This window comes from Alligator mississippiensis, chromosome 8 (genome assembly GCF_030867095.1).
Source record: "Alligator mississippiensis isolate rAllMis1 chromosome 8, rAllMis1, whole genome shotgun sequence".
Classification (NCBI taxonomy): Eukaryota; Metazoa; Chordata; order Crocodylia; family Alligatoridae; genus Alligator; species Alligator mississippiensis.
The window spans coordinates 74353066-74373598 of record NC_081831.1 but is presented as its reverse complement, the minus strand read 5'-3'; the positions used below and the strand labels follow the sequence as shown (position 1 = coordinate 74373598).

The following is a 20533-nucleotide window of genomic DNA, read 5'->3' as shown; positions in this document are numbered from 1 at the left end:
CACCATGGATTTATGTTGATCTAGCTGAGTGCACTGTACATGACATCTAGTGTCTGGTGATCGTGTGACAGCAGTTCTGCTGCTAAATTAATCTTTCGTAGAAGGGCCCCGTTGTTTTTCTGATTGTCGTGCTCCCTCGCTTAGAAAAGCCAACAGCACAACATGAAGGGATGATTGTAGGACATGGTTGTGTATTTGAGCTGCTTAACCTAGCTGGGTAATAAGACCAGGAGCTTGGGAATGTGGGCCAAATATTCCTGTGATGCCACTTGGCTGACATCTTTCTACAAGCGGTCACTTGCTTGACTACAAAAGTAACTACGTCTAGTTGAAAAGGGGCTACATTTTTGGAATAGTCTTGGGGAGTCCTTTGTCTTCTTGTGTGCTGGTAGCTGCAGATGCAAGTTGTATGCTTTGAACCCATTAACAGGGACAGGCGGTGTTTGACACTCTGGATCCATGCATGTTTTAGGTCACCCCCCCCACCCCCCCAACTCTCCATCCATCTGATTAGAATAAGATAGCTCAGAAGTGTTCAAAAACTTTACACAAACTCCAGAGATTTGAAAACCTCCAGTAGATGTGTGTCAACATGTTGCTGTCAGGGGGCAGAAGAAGGCCAATGCTGGCTGTGAGGTAAGGTGACTGTTCAGAAGTTGCACAAAAATGAGGTTCTTGTCCACTTCTTGTCATCTTTAACTCTCTCATTATTGAAAAAAATGAGAATGAGTGTCCTTGGAAGTCTGCAGGATTAAAAACACTTTAGTTACCAACCTTGTGGGAAAAGCAGAAATCTTTCCATCCTGTATCCATCCTTCCTCTTGTAGTCTGGTTGGGGAGAATTTGCACCCTAACTTCAGATACAATTGATTCCTATGTGCTTCCTCTAGCTTACTCAGCTGTTATATCAGTGTTAAGAGGGCCGTCTACAACATTTAGGAGGGGGGCAGAAGGTTTTTGGAATTGTAAGAGATACTAGAAGCATCTTCTCTTCATGTTCCTGTCCCTGGTCTGGCTGTATACCTTGATATTTGAGATGCATTGAAGGAAGCTAAGTCCTCTGTCTGAACCATTTGAACATGTGCCTTAAGTCAGCAAAGGGGTAGTATTCAGAGAGCCATGCTTTGTGCTTCCCAGGCTGGGAATGGGAGTTGCACACTCAGGCCATGTATCACCCTGAGGAAGTATCTTAGCGGCATGAGGAGGAATCCTTCTGATCCATGTCTTGTCAATGAAAGCTTAATAGTGACAAAAATGGTGCAAAAGTTTTGAGGAAACACTTGAAAGCTCTGTCTTGTGCCCAGTGCTGCAGAGTGTGAGACAGCATCCTTCCCTGAGGAGCCAATCATCAAAACAGGTCAAAGACTGATATGAGAAATAGGGATAGGTGAGTGATTTGCCCAAAATTGCACGCTGGGTTGGTGGCTGAGCCGAGAGCAAAACTGACAGCCTTGACTCTGCCTTGACGTAGTAATGAACAGCTGTCTTCAGTGTGTGAAACACCTGCTGGGTATCCAAATGGTTATATAAGTTTAGGACTTTCTGCTCTGGAGATCTTTATGGCCATGTCTTTCTAGTTAGTTGTAATAGCTTCTGTCATTTTAGATGTGCATCTTCTTATGGCATCTTGACCTCCATCTAGTCACTCAGATGGTTGCCCTGCTATTTCCTCAGGGTAGGAAATATTATAGCACCTGTTGCCTGAGACATATGAGCCTACCTGAGCAAGTGCAGGCTCTGTTGTGGGTCTTTCTCGTTCGAAAGCTCTTGTTCTCCTTTTAATAGTCTTGCATGAGCATTGTGCCTCAGGAGCTGTTCTTACCCTGTTTTCCATCACCAAAACCAGAGATGCAAACCTGGTTCAGTAATACGTCTGCTATCCTAGACTTTCCTAAAATCTGTAACTCTAGCTCATACCTCATGTCTGGATTTGAAATTATTTTTATGAATCCTAGAAAGTATTTGGAAGAGCGTTTTCACTGGGAGGCTTGCACTAAAATTAAACAAGTCTTTTAGGATTGACTTACTTTGTAAAAAATTATTGTTATTTCTATTTATTTATTTATTTGGATCGATCCGATCCAGAAAGAAAAAATCCTTATTTGTTTTAGACCGGAGCCAACATGGCCTCAAATGTTCCTAGGTGAAAGGAACTCATTTAATTTCCTCTGGGATTGTCCAGAGATTTTTAAAGGCTTGGATGTCTTGGGATAGATTTGTTCTCCCGTTCTAATCTTCTGCTTCATGATGATTCTTAATGCTCACATTCCCTTCCTAGCTCACATGGCTTTGGACAGGTCAGCTCGCCTCTCTTGGCTCCCAGGTACCATCGGAGCATGCAGCAAGTAACACCCATTTCATGAATGTGCGGTGAAGCTTTTTCAGTACGTTAAACTATCAGCCCATTAATGCTTGGACACAGTTGTGAAGGCTCTCAAAAGACAAAAGCCACATGATGGCAACAGCCAGTCATTGCTGTATTCTTCCTGGCTGGGCCAGGGATCCTACCGTCAAACCTCAGTTGCTTGGAAGAGGGATACTGCTGGAGAAAGAGCTAGGTTGGGATTAAACACCGTGGGGAGGAGCGCTGAGATTCAGGTTCACTTCCATAACGGCAGCAGCAGCCGGGCTTTCCCGTGTAGAAGCAGAACAGATTTTCATCCTAGTTGCACCCGTCTTTCTCCCACGGCCACATTGGGGCCTGTATGTGTCTGGTTCAGCTCTTACTAACAGGCCCTGTGCAATTAGCACTGAAAAATAAAGCAGAGAGGAGTTAGGGTCGTCACCTTTTGTAAACGGCACCTTTTATCTGATGTGCTATCAGCCTTGCAGGCTTGAGTCACATTTGCAGGCAGGTGGACTAAGCCAAAGTTTATCTAAAGGAATGGGCAACCGTTTAGCAAACGATTCTGCTAGCAGCTCTTTCCCTCAGCTGTTGCAAGGTCTCTGGAGACCTTGGGATTATTGTGGGGGAAATCAGAACCATGGAGAGTTCTGCCTTTCCCGTTGTTCAGATCACCGTACATTATATCTTCCAGGCAATTCTCTTTTATGGTTAGAATCTGGAAGCTAGGTTGGCATTAGCCTCACGGGCTCTTCTGTATGCGTGGCGGAAGAAAGCCTGGTAAGAACCTATGTCCCATAAGATGTGTGCTTTATTCACTTGGGCTGCATTGAGGATTTGAGCCTGGACATGTAGCAGTTTAACTGAGAGGTATTTGTCCTGCAAGAATTGAATCACTGGAGCTTGCAACCCAGGTATTGCGTGTTGTGGGATCTGCTTGTATTTTTCTGTGCAAAGACCTTATGATTGAGGTGAAGAGAGACTCAGGCAGCTAAATACAGCTCTGAACTTTCTAGTGGCTGGAGCCGTAAGATTTGGTTAAGCTCCACTTGTGTTTTGAAATGTTTTCAGAACCTGCATTTTCCTCTGCAGTGCTTCTGTTTGTCAAATTTACTTTTAACATCTCTCAAATGTAAAGCCCCTGTGTACAATTGTTAGCATGCATGCTAATATATTTTGACTTTCATTTTTTCTTCTGATTTACACTTTCTTGGCAGTCTGCTGTTACATACAAAAGTGCCTGTGATGGATGCAGTTGGCTTTGAAAGCAGTCATGAAGTTGCATTCGTTAATTAATTTTAATAGAGCATTAAGTGGTATGGTGAAAGACTGGCAAAAGAGCTGCTTGTTCCCAGGGCTTAAATAAATCTTCAGGGAGTTTGTCTCACCCCACTTTTTCCCTGAAGGATCTAGCACGACAAATTCAAACAGTTCCTAAGCAGTATTTTAATCGAGAGCAGTGTTGTGACCTAGTCCCAATAACATAGCTAAGGATCTGTAAATGCCTGTATATTATTTCCAGATGTGCTGGGCTGCTTTGTGTTCCCCAGTATTAAGTGCCTATGCAACAGGGCCAGAGTCATCTGTGGGTTCACTCTGTACTGGATGAATAATTTGTTGCTGTCCCCCTTGCCTTGTGCCATGCAGATGCCTACACCAATGTCCCGTGCTGGAGAGGTGGTGATCTATTGTGTGCCGTGCTGGCTGATTTTTTTTTTTTAAATTAAAAGCACTGCAGTTCTTTGTTCCATGGGCTTCCAAAATAAATAGGTATATTGCTTTAATTTGATATTTTCACAAACTCACAAGTATTTCTTTTCAAACTCTCCTCCCTTCTCCCTTGACACTGAAAAAGGGGTGAAAAGGAAGACAAAGCATGTGTATGGGAGAAAGCACGATGAAGAAGACTGTTATTTTGGATTGTTTTCCTGTCTTGTCTTCTGTACAACTGCTCCATACTCCTTTTCAGCTCCTGTTTTCTCTCTTGCCTGTGTTCTTTCTGGTAACTTTTATCCTCTCAAACATCCTGTGTCCTGCAGCATGGCTGGTGACAGTGCCCTCCACTCCTACTAGCTATGCACAGAACAAGGCTCTGGACAGATTCATGCTCAAGTGGAGACTCTTATAGACACTTGCATCCATTTTTTTTCTTTGTTTTAATTGGACTGTTAGCAGCCTTTTTTTCCTATCCTCATAGGATCGAGGTCAGCTTTAGGCTGAAAATGCTGTCCTCGTGCAGTATATATCGGACTGATCAGCATTAGCCACAGCATTTATTGCATTTTGTACATGAACATATTCCCCAGCCATGTCAGTAGGAGTCATGTGCAGTTAGGGGTAGAATAGACTCCCAATTTAAAGCTGACAGACAGAACTGCTTCAGCATGTACTCAGTGTATTAAAGGTTAGGAGGTTTTATCTTGGTCTCTGCCTTGCATGGAGAGAACTGCAAGCTTCCAGACTTTAGCACATTGTGTAGTCTGTAAAGATACTAAAATGAAGCCTGTTTAGACACTCAGTCTTTTTAAAGAGAAGTTCCTTTTGTTCCCTTCGACATCATTGAGGGTGAGCGTCGGCCCCTGCATTTTTAACTGCCCTCAAACCCTGAAGAGTGCTGCCTTCTTGTGGCCGTTATTCAAAACCAAGATTGTGTTTTAGGACAGCTGACAGTAAGAGGAGGACCTGAACTGGCAAAGACCCCATAGGGCTGTCCTACAAATTTCCTCTCCTAACCAAAAAGCCTCAGTGTCTTTGTATGGCTTTGGAGTGGCGTCCTAATCTCATGGATTGGGTGAGGAATACAGCTGGGAAGAACAGGGGTCCTTTGCGTGCCCCGCTTCAATCTGGTACCAGTCCTACACAGCTTTTCCTCAATGTGTTGGTTATAACCCATAAATCAGGCTGTTTCAGTGATTACAAGGTAGAGGGCTGGTTTTTATCCTAATGGTTTCAAATTGGTAGCTGCACTCTTCATAAGGAGTTCAGCAATAAAGGGATCCTATGGTTCTTTGTGAATTCAAAGATTTCCATGTACAAATTTGTTTCCAGGCCCACAATCTGATCCTATCAGACTGAAGAGAGTCTTTGCAGGTCAGAAAGAGCCCTTGGTTACCACTGTGCAACACTCCTTGCCTAGAGTGGATTTCCATGGGTGTAGCTGACTGGCCCTGTCATTGGACATGAGCAGACAAATCCTGGTAACGAGCCACAAAAACAGAGGGGGCGGGATCCCGGTCTCTGAGCTGCGCTTATTCTGCAGGGCTAACAGAATAGTCAAACCATTATTTTTATCACCGAGGTCGGCTCTAAATTCAGATCCCACTCTCAAGACATGCTGCATTCAGATCTGTAATGATAGGAAGCTGCCATTCCCACAATGGCCCTTCTCAGAAGAGAAATGCCCTTTACCTAGCAACAATGCAAGAATAATCTATTAACGCTGTAAACAAATCTATTAAAGTCAGCTTCACAGGCTTGCTTCCAAATGCCAACAGATGGCAACCAGTGGTAGCACAGCTGTCGGACTCAGGGAAAGGATGGGTTGTAATGTCTTGGTTCAATGAATGCCAATCATTTACATTTATATTTATGCAGTACTTTTCACCCAGAGGACTCAAAACCACTCTTATCAACCGGTTTATGAATAATAGGCATACAGTTGCACAAATCCATACGAAAGTGGGATCTGACTGTTGAATGCATTTGTGCATGTGTATACGTACGTGCACGTGGGCTTGCGTGCGCGCGCACACACACACACACACACACGTGTGTGGCATGATTGCTTTAGTCATGTAACCCAGTAAGTCTGGACTGGAACACAACAACTGTTTAAAATTGCACAGCATCACTCTGTGGTCATTTGGGTCCAGAAACAAAGGATGCTGTATTCAGCTGAAACTTGGAAGGGGACATTACTTGTTCAGATGTGACTCTGAATTGGCTGGGGCCTCCTGGGTTAACTTCCCCTCTCCTGTGAAATATGTGATGCAGTCATTTCCTAAAGATCTCTGCTCTCCTGCAACAAACTGCTTTGTACACACAGGCACAGTACCAGCGTGCTAGCTGGCAGATTTCAGACACAGCAAACTCTGCCATATTTGTGCAATAGAGAGCAGATGAGAAGCATAGGCTAGGACTCCTTCACTGTAGATTAGAGTCCAGGGCTGCGATGGTATTTGTTCGTCACTACCCTGCTTCTGAAATGTCCTGAAGGTCCCCAGGTACAGGTTGTGTTGCTAAGCTCATTCATCTTCCCCCAACACCCCACCACCTTTGAAAACACCAGTGTAGGGGAGCTGCATTTTTTAGCTGAATCTCCTGTTAATTGTAGATAATCTGAAACTGTGCTGATGGGTTTTTTTTTCTGACCAGAAGATCTAATGGTCCTTTCTGGCTTTGGAAAAACCAATAGTGTTACATAACTGTTCTTTAACCATTACTTCCAGTTCACATCTGTTCTTGAGCCAAAGATGAACTGAGTTGTTTGCTTTAGATGTTATACAAACAAGATAATTTAGCGGTATGGTTTCAGTTCTGCAAGTGTATGAAATCCTGATCTCATTTGCAACAAGGAATAGAAATGTTGATATACCATGGAAAGAAAGAACCCTTCTTGCTGTTTGTGACTTGATGTGGTGGCATACCATCGGGTGCATAAGAGACCTGTAAGTAGGTCTGTTCTCGGGTAGTTCAATGCTGTCTTGCAGACTTGTGGGATTCAGGTAGAAATCGGAAAAGTCTTTGAACCCTGGTAGGTTTAGTCAAGCTCAGCTTACAGACCTTTGGGACAGACATTGCATAAACCGGTTTGACCCAAATCAGTTAAGTCTGATACTACATTCAACTAGGTTTATCTCAAACTGGTTTCAGCCATTTTCAAACTGGTTTATGTGCCCTGAACATCTGTTCTGTTACAGGTTTAAACCAGTTTCTGATCACTTAAACCGGTTTATGTGTAATGTCTGTCCCTAGCCTTGGAGCGCACCAATTGCAAAGCACCGTTGAGGCTTGTTACTAAAATTGGGTTTACTCTTGAATAACAGAAGCAGAACAGCAACCAGCCTTCAGTCAGCATCAGTGAGTGTACAGAAAGGGATGGTTAATGATGATTGTAGTCATGCTGCAAACAACACCGGGATGTATGGTACCCCGCAACGTCCAGGAGGGAGTTCAGACTTAGCACTGCAGGTTTCCTGCTGCTATAGTATCATCTCGTTCCACAAGTGCATCACGCTTGGTTTCCAGGGACTAGGCCTGTGCATCCTTGGCATAGAAAGCACTGTCAATATTTCCTTAAGGGAGAGGATAGGGACTTTTCCATTAAAGCAGGGACAAGCTTTTGAAGCAGTAGGTGCCCCTAAAAGAATACCAGGCAATCAGTGATTTGGCCAAGCTTAGAGAGACCACAACTTAAGGGAAGATGTTGACTTCATTTCCTCTGTATTAAGTTTTCCTGGGTGGCAGAACCTTCTTTGTGCCCTTGAATTAGATATTTCCACTTCCTCTAACCTTACAGCCCACAGGTGCCGTTCGTCCACTATTGTGAAATCTCCTTTTCACAGCCTGTGCATTACCTCGGTATCATTTTATGCCGCATTATCAGAATTCTAGACTGTTTGGACGATTGTTTCCATTGCCCGTTTAACTACGTGAAACTACCCTTTATCCCAGCTTCAATCCTAGTGTAATAATAATATCAGAGAATTGATTTTTTTTTTTTAATGACTTCCTTAAGTGTGTGGCTAGAGTGCTGAATCAGCATGTGTGGGAAAGGGAATTAACTCAACTGACACAGGATTTTCTCTTGCTTGTATTTCATTTAAATATCCTCTCCCACTCCTTCTTCCTCCCCAGCAGCCTATACTATGCATAGCCTAGCAGTCTCCTGGAAACAGAGGATTTCCATGTAATAATGGAACTGTTCACAGTCCCTCCATAGGACTGTTTTGAAAGCCCCTTTACTCACTTTAGTAGCCCTACCGAATTAATGATGTAAAGATTACACCCTGGAGCAGTGGTTTTCAACCTGTGGTCTGTGGACCCCTGCGGGTCTGCAGGCTATGTGTAAAGGGTCCACAAAAGGTGACTATGATCAATCAAAAATATGTGAATGCTCACACTTACAATTCAAGGGGGTCCGTGTCTCCATTTGAAATTTCCAAAGGGGTCCGCAAATGAAAAAAGGTTGAAAACCACTAGAGTAAAGGTGTGCAGGATCCAGTATGACTTGATACTACAGTACAGCTTGCAATTAATGCAACAGAGCTACGGGACCTATTTTAAAGTAATAAAAGTGGAAAGAAAAAGTGACTGCTCTGAAAGGTTTGCATAGGGATGGTCTCTTAGCTTATACCACTGACTGCATGCCAGTGAAACAGAGGTCAGTAAAGTGCAAATGAATTTACATCAAATGGCAGTTAAAAAAGGGGGGGGGGGCAGAGAAGGGGGAGAGGGAGATGCCAAAGTTTATAAAGAGATTATTGTCACACTCTCAGAAAAGCTTTTATGACTTTATACATTACTTGGTACAAGCAGCAGTTGTTCCTTTTTCACAGCTTACACAAGCCTCAGTAGGTTAAATATTGCATATTAAGTTATTATAAGCCTCCTTGCAGCCATTACAAGCTCACTTGACAGTGATGACCTGCTTAAATTGTGTACTGAGCCTGAGATTTACCTCTCTCTGATCTCGCTTTTTAGCCTTAATGCCATTTCTATTTCTTTGGAACATGCCTATATCTCTTTTTCTGTAAAATCAAAGACTGGGAGCTTAATGTTTAAAATACTCTTCATCACATGGCACTAGGAGATTGGCACATCAATTGCCTGAATAAACTTTTAGCACTTGTGTTATTATCTCTCTTAATGCTTTTTCCTAACATGTACTTTTGTACCTGCTAGGTGATAACATAAATGATTCTGGTTGCAATAAAAAAAAAAAAAGAAATAAACACACACATTGAATTGAAGTTTAATAAGTGACCTGTAGTTTATCAGCCTTCTTCCTCAGCTTCATTGAAAAATGCCACCGGGCAAGACAATTCCAAGTCTGTCACCAGCTGTGTGCACAGAGTACAGAATTGGTGGTAGACTGCATTAACTCTACCGAACAGAGAACGTAAGGTTTAACTTCAAAGGGACTGCTTGGTGACATATAGCACAGAATGCAATAAATGGGGAGAAACCTCTTGGAAAACGGCTAACGGATCCTAGCAGTAATCTCAGATAAGGAATGTGTATGCAATACTCAGGTATTTAATATAATCAAATTGGCCAAGTCCATTGGAATGTGTATCTTGAGCTATTTCTGTGCAACCCGATATGTGACTGCTTATTTCAGATCCAGGCTGTCTATTTTGTTTGATTTAGAGTCAGTCAAGGATCAATTTAGGCTGAATCAAAATAAGCTCCTCTTTAATCTGCAATAAAAGGCCACACCCAGGATTGCACCAATATGTCCAGAGGTGTGAATTAAACCAGATGTTGGTCTCTGGATGCTATTTTGGGAACAGGCAAGCCCCAAACACTGGCTATGTTGTGAGGCACAGGATCTGGCTTTTGTTTGGGTAGAAATATTAATGATGTAAAGAATAACATGAATAATAAAACTTTCAGAGTTCACGGTATGAAGTCGGTCTGCTAAATCCATTTTAGGGCTTAAAAAAAAGAATCTGGCTTGACTTCTGCTCCCCCAGATGGTGCATACCCCTGACTTACTCTGCAGCTCTGGGAACCAGGCCCCTTCTAGGTAACAACTGAACTTTACACCCTGCCTTTGATCATTTGACCCATCTAACACATGTTAAGCAAGACCTTACTTTGCCGTCTCTAAAAGCTTGCCTGGATTCTGACATCTGCCGTGCTACCCATGTTTCTGTCTTTGACATTTTTGCTGGGATAGTAGGAGCATTTTGCTCCTGACTACTTCTCCTCCTGCCAGAGAAATGGACTTCAAAGTCACACCTTCCCAGTGTGGGTGAGGAGTAGTAATCCAATCAGTGTCCCACCACAAAAATGAAATTGGGGATCGATAAAACCAGTATGGTTTTGAAACTCCTGCCCTGATTTTTCAGAAATCCAGCGCCCATCCTCTTGGCAAAGTGGGGCTCCAGCTGGCATGAGATCAGAGACTTCAGCATGGACATACAAGCTGTCTTTTGCATTCGGCATTAGCGAGGAATACATTAATAAACTTTTCAGTTTTTACAAAGCTGTCTTCCTTTCTTCTGCCCACAGAGCTCATCATGACAAACAGAGAAAGCATGGTCAGCATTATAAACACTCTGTGTCCCAGTATAAAATCCAAGCTTTTTTTTTTTTTTTTTTTTTTGGAGGGGGAGGAAGCCACCACTCTAGGGGCTTATTATAGTTATGTAATTTCCTTCTGTATTTGATTCCTACCCTCTCAGTTTATTTGCAAAAGCCAGCAAGATTTGGAAATTGTGGCATAGCTGCTATGCTTGGCTCTCCCTGAATCAGAACAGAGTCTTGAACCTGAGTCTCTCACGTAGATAAGTGTCCTAGCCCCCAGGCACAGAGTCTGTCTTGCTTTTTAGCCAAGAGATACAAAGTGGAACAAACACTGGGAGATACTGAGAAAGACAGACTGGGACTGACTGGTGCCAAGGGCACTTGCCTGGGTCTTTTAACATTCTTGGTGCATGCCCGAACTTCTGGGCGACTGGCTGTTTTGGGACTTCTCTGATCCTCAGCATTTCCATCTGAATGGAAATATTGTCAAAACCGATACATTTCCAGGCAACCTCTCAGTTTCTTTTTTTTTTTTTGATCAGAAGAAAGTTTTGCAGAACTTTGCATCTTTTTTTTCCTGCCCAGCTCTCCCAGTAGCTTGTGTGAACTGGAGAGCAGGCCAGAGCATTCATTCTTCTGCACATGGCAGCAAATGTAAATGGAGTTAATTATAAGGGGACAGGGGTGGGTGACTGCATTGAAAAGCCTCGGAGTACAATAGGAAGTCAGCAGAAAAACAGTGTTTTGGCTCTGCAGCGGCAGAAGTAAGTAATGTCCCGTGGCAAACCTGTGTCTGTGAAATAACAGTATGCACACGGGTCGGAGAAGAGGTTACGGCATGGGCTGTAAGCTGCATGGCCAGGCATGAGAATAGAAGCGACGGGCATTGCATTGAGGTGTGCGGTTAGCAAGATTAAGGTAAGGCCTCTGGGGAACAAGTTGCCTGAGGCTGGTTTTTGCTTAGAGAAATGAGGCTCGTGGCACTTCATCCCAGGGACCACTGCGGCATTGGGGGGATGGAGACCCGAGCGCTCGCAGGAGCTGAAGAAGGTTTTGTCAGGACGATTCATGGTGGAGCGGGGCTGGATCAGGGTCTGGCGGGCCTCGTGCGCTCCGGATCAAAGATCGCAGCGCTTCACGTGGCCTCTGGTAATGTTTCATTTTAAATTGCCCTTCTTGTCAGCTGGACCCCAGCCTCTGTGCCACCACGCGCTCTGCTCAAACTGAATGGCTTCATTTTCCATTCAGCATGAAGGGGGGTCATGTGCTGCTGCCTTTTAGCACCAATATGAACTGTTGGCCAGCCCTGGCCAAAAATAAACCCAAAACAGAAGAAATGAGTCAAGCCAACCATCTCACTGCAGCTGGGATCGCGGAGAGAACGGCTCCGTGGTCTGACATGCAACAGGGATGAATGGAGTCGGTCACGTAGCGGGTGGTGGAGGCCCAGAGAGACCTTTTTAGTGGGTTGCTGATTACCCAGCGGGCTCTCGAGGGTCGCATGGACAGTGAGGTTATGCAAAAAGCGATCGTGAATTTGAGGGTCCTTGGCTGAGACACTTCCTTATGTTCTCTCTGTTTATCTCCAGCTGCGCCTCCCTCTTAGATTCTCTGAGCCACAAACGATGATGTTTTGCCGGCCTAATTAGGAGTAACGTGGCATGAATAGGGCTTATGGTAATTAGCGGAGATGCCCTGTGTATGAGAAAAAAACCCCATTCATATGTCTTGAACTGAGAATGGGCAGGAAATTCAGACTCCGATGGTGGCCCGCCTCTGGATGGGGGCACCAACGAGGTTTCCTTCCCCAGGGCTCCCCGCATGGAGGCCGGAGATGGTTACGGTTCTTCCATGCAGAAGCTGTTTCTGCACCCCAAAGCACTTGCTTCCTCAAAGGGATGGGGCAGCTGGACATAGAGCCCTGGGGCCACCATCCTTTGCATTGGCCATCAGAGCTGGCCAGGCATGGAGTTGTGTTAGTGTTATAGGGCAGCTAGGTGTGGTGATACCAAGCATTGCTATGTCTCACTTTTAGGTTTCTGGGTCCTGTGGCGTATGCACACCCTGACTTCTGCACCTAAGCCCTCCATACAGTGTCTGGGTGGAGAGGGTGTAGTTCGAGGGGAGTTTGCAGCACCCTGCACATCATTGATTGGGAAGATGCAGGCCTCTTACAGTAGCCCATGAGGGGTTGGTGAAGAGGGTTTAGGAACCTGATTCTGGGCTGTACGGAGGTGCCAGAGTTGGATTGGGCCCACAACCGGATTGAGCACCCATGTCATCTCTTTTAAAAAGGGAGCAGGGCTCTGCCTTTCATTTAGGTTATGGAAGATGTCAAGGAGATGATGGGAACCCACTTCTGTACAGTAGCACAGTGATTTAAAGCATTTGTCCAGACTAGAGGTCTGGGTTCAAAATCCTCCTCTGTGTGAGGGGATCCAAGCCTGCCTCTGCATGTCTGAGCCACTGAGCTGCCAGCTGTTCTGCGCAGGCACACTTGGCTCCTGTGCTTGAAGCGAAGCCACTTTACAAAGAAATTCAAGCAGGAGGGAGCAGGTCAGAGCACGATCCTCTCTTGTAGCGTGTTGCAAGAGAGGCGAGACCCAGGGTCTTATCCCTGCATTAAGGATGGTGCAGGGTTTCTATCCAGTGGCATCTGAGCATGCTGAAAATCTTGACTGTCGAGAGCTGGAGCGGAGATTCATTGCATCCTGCTGTGTGAGCTTCTCTGCAGAAAGTCAGCACTCGCTCGGCTCTGTGCCGACTGAGCTGTTTTCACTCAGAGCTGCATAATTGACATGTCGTGCTCCGTGAAAGGTGCCGTTTCCAATCCAGCAAGGCCTAAATTATTTCATATCTGCACCAACCCCAAAGCCTCTTCTCTTTTGAAGCCTAAATAGGCAGCCTGAAATATAGACTTGGCAGTGACAGCTGACAGCAGCTTATTAATCACTTTTTTCTACCTCAGCCCACACCGACGAGAAGCAGTTGACCTGTCAGATTGTACTGAGCACCTGCTTTAATTCTGAAGAAGTGGGAAAGCATGCAGAACAAGCTAACCGTGGAAGAAATGACTGTGTCAGAGCGATGGGCAGACCTTGGCATTAGCAGTGTAAAACTTCAGTGAAAAATATACCAGCCCCAGCGTGTCTTCTTTGCCCCTTAACTTGGTTTATTCACTGCATTTACACAACCAACAAAACTGTCCATTCCTGTAAACCTCACTTTGCCCACAATGCCAGGGTGAGTAGGGTTTTGCAAGGAATCATGACACAACGTCTCCTATCCCGTGCGGGGCAGTGAATGCCATATTGCACTCATGACTTGGGTGAGGCGGAGTGCGTAATGAAAAGGGCTTATTCTTATGCCTCTCTTACAGAGGAAGAACATGATGCTCGAGCACCCTGGGCGCGGAGTGCGTGGACGGGGCAGCGTCACTGGCTTTGCTGATGGCTGCACAGTAGCAGCCAGTCTGGCAGTGTAACTGCTTCTGTTTGTCCTGCCCCCCCACCCCAGGGCTGGTGCCCCAGTTGCCTCCACACCCCCAACTCATCAGGCTGCTGGTGTGTTACCTAAGAGAAAATCTTATTATTTACCTACTGAACCGAGAACACAGGGGTTTTGCTACAGCTTCCCATGCAAGCAGGTCCAGGGAGGGCAAGACCATCTTCCATTTCCTTTATGGCCATGAGTAGAGGGTTTGTCCCAAACTCCCTTTTTTGGCAACATGGAATCAAGGGATGGTGAAGAATGAAAACCACTGGCCTGAACCGGGGAAGTTTAACTAGTGGCCCACGAGGGGTTATGTTGCATCCCCTGGGCTTCTGCCAGACCACTGTCCCCCCGCCCCCCATCACTCTATCTGCAACAGCAGTCAGAGCTTCCAGGCTCCCCTCCCTCTTCCAGCCTGCCCCAGCCCCTGCCCCAGTGCAGCGTGGTGCAGCCCAGGGCAACTGAGGGTCAGTCTGGGGCTACATGGTGGTAGGAAGGGGTCCATGCATCATGCAGCCTGGGAGGCCTATGGCTTGTCCTGGTGAAGCATGCAGGCACGTGGCCCCCACTGGTGTGGCCCGTGGGACGTTCGGCCCCTGGCCACTTAGAAGTTGGACACCCCTGGCCTAATCTATATTCTGATCCTATTTGATTCATGACAAGGCCTGCTGCACAGCAGATCCCTCAGGGCCAGGTCTACCTTACTGAGCTAGGATGATTTTGGACGTCCAAGTAGCACATGCCCCAGGCTGCGTGGGCTAAGGGATAGAATAAGTCCGTGGATTCACTTTCCTTTCCTTCCTTCTTGTCTTGGGAACCTAATGCTTGTATGGGTGGCAGAAGAGAACAAGGAATAATCCTGTATTTGAGTGGGTAACCAGAGGAGGGAAGGAAAATCCGGGGACTTAAAATGAGGCAAACACAGTCTTTTGGCTGTCCACTTTTCTTGGATGGAGCTGCTTTCCCAGGCTGCTGCCAGGCTGCCTGCAGGGCTTCCTGCAGAGCTGTGGAGCTGCACAGAGCCCGGTGCTTTGCTCCACGGCTGTAGGGGCAGCAAACTAAAAGGAGTTTTAGTTTGCTGCACCCCAAGTCATTTAAGGCGCATTACGCTGCCAAATTTCTTACAGCGGCTGGAATTAATGTGCAATACACCACCGAGGCGTACAAACACCAGCACCATTAAAGTGGTGCAAAAGCATTTAGCCCACTTTAAAGTGTTGTGCACACACACCTCTTGTTTCCTCTACACATGACCTATTTCTTTGGTTCCTAGGGACACGGTCCAGGAAAGACAGCTGTTTCTGCATGTTAGTCCTTCAGAGGAGGCTCATTGGGGTGTTTGTAGAGTAGAGCGGATGGTCTTCTCAAACACTGATGTCCGAGGGAGCAGAACAGGTCTATGGAGCAGGGGACCAGCTGGCTGGCCCGACAAGACACTGGAGTGAAGTTGCCCAAGAAGATGGTGTCTGAGTGGGAACAGGAGGAGGAGCTGGAGGGGTGGGTGGAAGAAAGGACTCCAGAGATTTAATTTGGAAATCATGCCAAGCCCAGCTTTGACAGAGGTCCAAAACCTCCCATCGCGAAGCACAAATCCATTTAAATGGAAATTGCTCTGTCACAGCTTAGCTAGAAAAAGAGCAAACTGCAGTAGGAGATGCTGACACCGCTGGGTCTCCATGGGTGGGAAAAGCCGGAGAACGAGCAGGTGGAAGCTAATGCAGTTTAAAACTCAGCAGTTCTGCTGCTGACAGGGGGGAGGAAACTAGAGATGCGGCTGTAGGTGCAAGTTTAGAAAATAAGTAAAGAACCTGCTCTGCACTGCGGCTATCCAGCCTGTGGGATCTCCTCGCTACCAGGTCAATGAGACACATGACGTGCCAGGAAAAGGGCTTGTTATGTTCCCCAAAGTAGTATGATTACAGCTAGTATCTGTTGCTGAGCTGAACCTGATTCAAGGAGACTTGACCTACATCTTCTAGGATATAAAGTGATTGTAAAGGCATGAAATTACCCCGGAGCATTGTCCCATTGGCTAGATGTGCTATGAATGGTTTTTGGCTGCTTCTGGACAGCTTGGCATTACCCATTGTCCCACTGGGCAGTCGAGTGCTCCTATCTCATGAGGTGTTGCCATTAATCCATCTTGCATATTCATTATTGTCTTCTTTGGCAGTTCCTCACAATTGAGGATGATTGTCTTCCATGACTGTCTCATCTGTGTGAGTCGAAAGATAGCTGATGAGGCTGATCTGGGCTCAACAGACTGCTCCAGCTTGGGTGCATGTTTCCGTGCGGGGTGGGTGGCTCTAGATTCTTGATTCAGTATTCATTATTGAACCTGCCTGGAAGACAGCAAGGGCCAAAGTGTCCTCCAAGCATAAATCCAGAGCACCCACTTGGACTTCAGTTGGGTTGCTATGAATACACAGTGAGGTGAATGACACAAGCCTGTTACTTAAACTGTGATTTGTTTAATAGCTGCACGAGGTGATGTGCTAGGTGGTGAACAGACAACGGTGTAACAACTCAGGAATGCATTTTGCTATCATTTCTATGAATTTACTGTGAGGAGTTTAAGGACTTGGTTATCCAGTGTCTTTTGACTCTTGGCTGCTCTGCTAAAGACACCCAGCACATAAGTTTCTCTATTACTCTCCCCAGGCTGTTGGGACCTGTATCTCATGCTTCATAGCTCTTGGCTTGCAAGATCTGGTCACTTTAGGCACTGATCTCTCTCAGGGGTTTTAAGTCACTCTCCAGGCACAGGCCCAATGTCTGACACTGTTGTGACAATGGGAATCCCATGTCTAATAGTCTGGGCCCATGAAACTAATGCCAGCTCTCCTAAGATGTTTTATGAGGCCCCAGACCTTCCCTGAAGGCTTGATGGACTGTTTCTCCAGTGAGGGCTACAGAGCGGTGAAAGCAAGCAATGTGCAAAGGATAATATGAACAGCTGCATCAGAATTACAGGTCTATGGGGGAAAAAAACAAGGACTGCATGTCCTTAGTTTCATCACCTCCTCATGAGCCCTTTGGGATTTGGCCAGTGCCAGCTTAGAGGATCCCAGATCCCTTCTGCTCACATCTTTGTGTGCTGGTCCTGCAGTCCCCTTTCCCCGGTGATCTACTGATTAATTATAAGACTGCACAGGTGAGGTGGTAGATGGCTTGCATGTCGAGGGGGCTTCCATTTGAGTGGCAGACTATCAAGGGCAGGGGCTGGCAACCCCCAGCATGTGTGCCAGAGCATGGCACGTGAAGCCATTTTGCTTGGCATGCCACAGCAGCTCTGGGCAGGCCCCTGCTGCCAGCCACAGAGCCCAGGTGGGTTGCAGCAGGCAGCGGGGAGGCTGCAAGCAGCTGCACCGGGGTCCGTGGTGCCCCAAGCCAGCTCGTTGCCAGTGGTGGGTGCATGCGCCTCTGGGAACTGGCTGGGGCAGCACTGCCACAACAAGGATCGGGCCCCTTGTGGCTCCTCTGCCATCCACCCTGGCACGCCAGCATATTACAAGTTGAAGTTGAGGTTGGCATTCTTTCCAAAAACATTGCTGCCCCCTGATCTAGGTCAGTGACTCTCATTCACTCTCTGTTGTTTGCTCTTTGATGGATGCAGGTGATGCTTCTTGGGGCTTTCAGCTCAAGATGGAGGTTACCAGAGACAAAGTGAAGACTCAGGACCATTTTTACAATCAACATTAAGTTTACAGTTGATTACAGTTGTACCAAGGTGCACTAATCATCATCGTCTCTCTTATCTCCTTGTTGTAGGCAACATCTTTGTCGTCAGTCTGTCAGTCGCAGATCTAGTCGTAGCGGTGTATCCGTACCCTCTCATCCTGAGTGCTATTTTCCACAATGGCTGGACAATGGGAAACATTCACTGCCAGATCAGCGGGTTCCTCATGGGTTTAAGTGTCATTGGGTCCATTTTTAACATCACAGCCATCGCGATCAACCGATACTGCTACATCTGCCACAGCCTCCGGTATGACAGGCTATTCAACCTGAAGAACACCTGCTGCTACCTTTGCCTGACATGGACGCTGACGGTGGTGGCGATTGTACCCAACTTTTTTGTTGGCTCACTCCGGTACGATCCCCGCATCTACTCCTGCACGTTTGCCCAGACGGTCAGCACGTCTTACACTATCAGCGTGGTGGTTGTTCACTTCATCGTCCCTCTGTCCGTTGTGACGTTCTGCTACCTGCGGATTTGGATTCTGGTGATTCAGGTCAAGCAGCGGGTGAGACCCGACTGCAAGCAGAAGCTGCGGGCCGGGGACATGAGGAATTTCTTGACCATGTTTGTGGTTTTTGTCCTTTTTGCAGTGTGCTGGGGGCCGTTAAACTTTATCGGCCTGGCGGTCTCTATTAACCCGTCGAAAGTAGCGCCGCAAATTCCGGAATGGCTTTTTGTCTTGAGCTACTTTATGGCCTATTTTAACAGCTGTCTCAATGCCATGATATACGGGCTTCTCAATCAGAACTTCCGAAAGGAGTACAAAAGAATCCTGCTGACTCTGTGGACCCCGAGGCTGTTGTTTGTCGACTTGTCGAAAGTCGGGACGGAGGGGATGAAAAGCAAGCCCTCTCCAGCGGCAACAAACAACAACCGAGCTGAAATGCACTTGTGAATCGGGGAGGATGCTGCTGTTTCTGGGCTTCGGTTTTGCAGATAATACATAAAAGCTTTTCTAGGGACACATTTCACAGAGGTTGGTACTGCCCACTCTCATTCCTGCAAGAAATATAATTCTCTCTCTTGTCATCCTCTACTCATCACCATGGTGTCTGAGCACCTTGCTGACAAAAGCAGTCCCACAGAAGCTGAGGCTTTGAGTAAGGATTTGCAGGATGAACCCATTGACCTTTTTCCTATGCCATTTTTCACTATGTGCCTAATTGGCTTTGATGCACTTGACATGCTCATGCTAACAAGCTCTGCCAAGGGAAGCATGCGTAGCACATGTAGATGCTGTTGTACTTGAAATGCAAACTGCAAGACAAGGCACTATAAATCTCCTGTATTTTAAATCCCTCTCTCCACCCAGTCCCTTCCTCCTAGCATTACTTAACCCAGCCCATACTGTACAAACTGAAAACTAGCTCTATACCTTTCTAGGCCCCGTAATACAGATATGAAGACTTCTACTGCCTGGTGGTTTATTTATTTATTTTTTTTAAAGTTTAGCAATTATCCAGCAATTGATGGCAGGCAAAAACCAGACCCAGCGAATGTCCAGTGAACTGTTTATAATTGAATCTTTCTAGACCATAAATAAAAATGAAACACAGAACATAACTACAGAAAGAGATTTGGCACCTGATTCTAATTCAGGCAGGTTTCTCTCATGGCCAGACCTCCAAATGTCTTTTAGAGTCTGTTTCACAACCGTGATGTAAAGAGACAAGATAGCAGGGCTGCAGGGTTGTTGGTTGTAGCCGTGTTGGTCTAAGGACATAGGCAGGCAAGGTTCTTTGGGTAGATGCGGTATCTTTTATTAGACCAATTTAATAGTTGGAAAAAAGTTCTTTGCAAACTTTCAGGCACAAACACCCTTCATCAGGCACAGAGACTCTGCTGCTGCTATGTGTTCTCCAAGGTAGAAAAGAAGCTAATTTCCAACAAGCAGGTCTGTGAAAATGCAAATGAGTGGAAATTAGGAAGACAATATGGGGGGTGGGAAGGGAGGGAGGGAAATGTATGAAGGAATGCAGGTGCTCAGCTGGAGGCAGGTTGTAATGGGTCATAAATCCAATGTCTATATAAAGTCCATGGTAATATATATAATATGGTATAGACAATAAAATATAGACATTGGATTTATGATGATAATATATATAATATAGTATAGACAATAAAATATAGACATTGGATTTATGATGATAACATAATATATACATATATATAAAAATATAGTATAGATAGTATAATATAGACACTGGATTTATGATGATAACATAATATATACATATATAAAATATAGTATAGACAATATAATATAATATAGACATTAGATTTATGACCCATTACAACCTGCCTGATATCTGATACCCCAGGTAACCTGCCTCTAGCTGACCACTTGCATTCCTTCATACATTTCCCTCCCCCACCCCATCTTTACCCCTTGTCTTCCTAATTTCTTCTCATTTGCATTTTCACAGATCTGCTTGTTGTAAATTAGCTTCTTTTCTACCTTGAAGACACATAGCAACAGAGTCTCCCTGTGCCCGATGAAGGGTGTTTGTGCCCGAAAGCTTGCAAAGAACATTTTTTTCCAGCTATTAAATTCGGCATAATAAAAGATACTGCATCTGCCCAAAGAAGCTTGCCAAGATAGCAGAGCGGCATCCATTTAAATTCAGATTTACACTTTCACTCAATAAATAGATAGGCAGTGCAGCATGGCACCGTAGGCCATGTCCCCACGAGCAGGGGTG

At 45.7% G+C, this 20533-nt stretch overlaps 1 protein-coding gene across 1 annotated transcript in view; it reads left to right on the top strand.

Moving 5' to 3' along the window:
• Nucleotides 1–19635, top strand: part of GPR50 (G protein-coupled receptor 50) — a 46827-nt gene extending 27192 nt beyond the window's left edge. The window contains exon 2 of the mRNA XM_019492770.2: nt 17861–19635. Within this exon, the coding sequence (XP_019348315.1) occupies nt 17861–18726 (866 nt within the window). The 3' untranslated portion in view covers nt 18727–19635. The remainder of the gene's footprint in view (nt 1–17860) is intronic.
• Nucleotides 19636–20533: the final 898 nt, after the last annotated feature.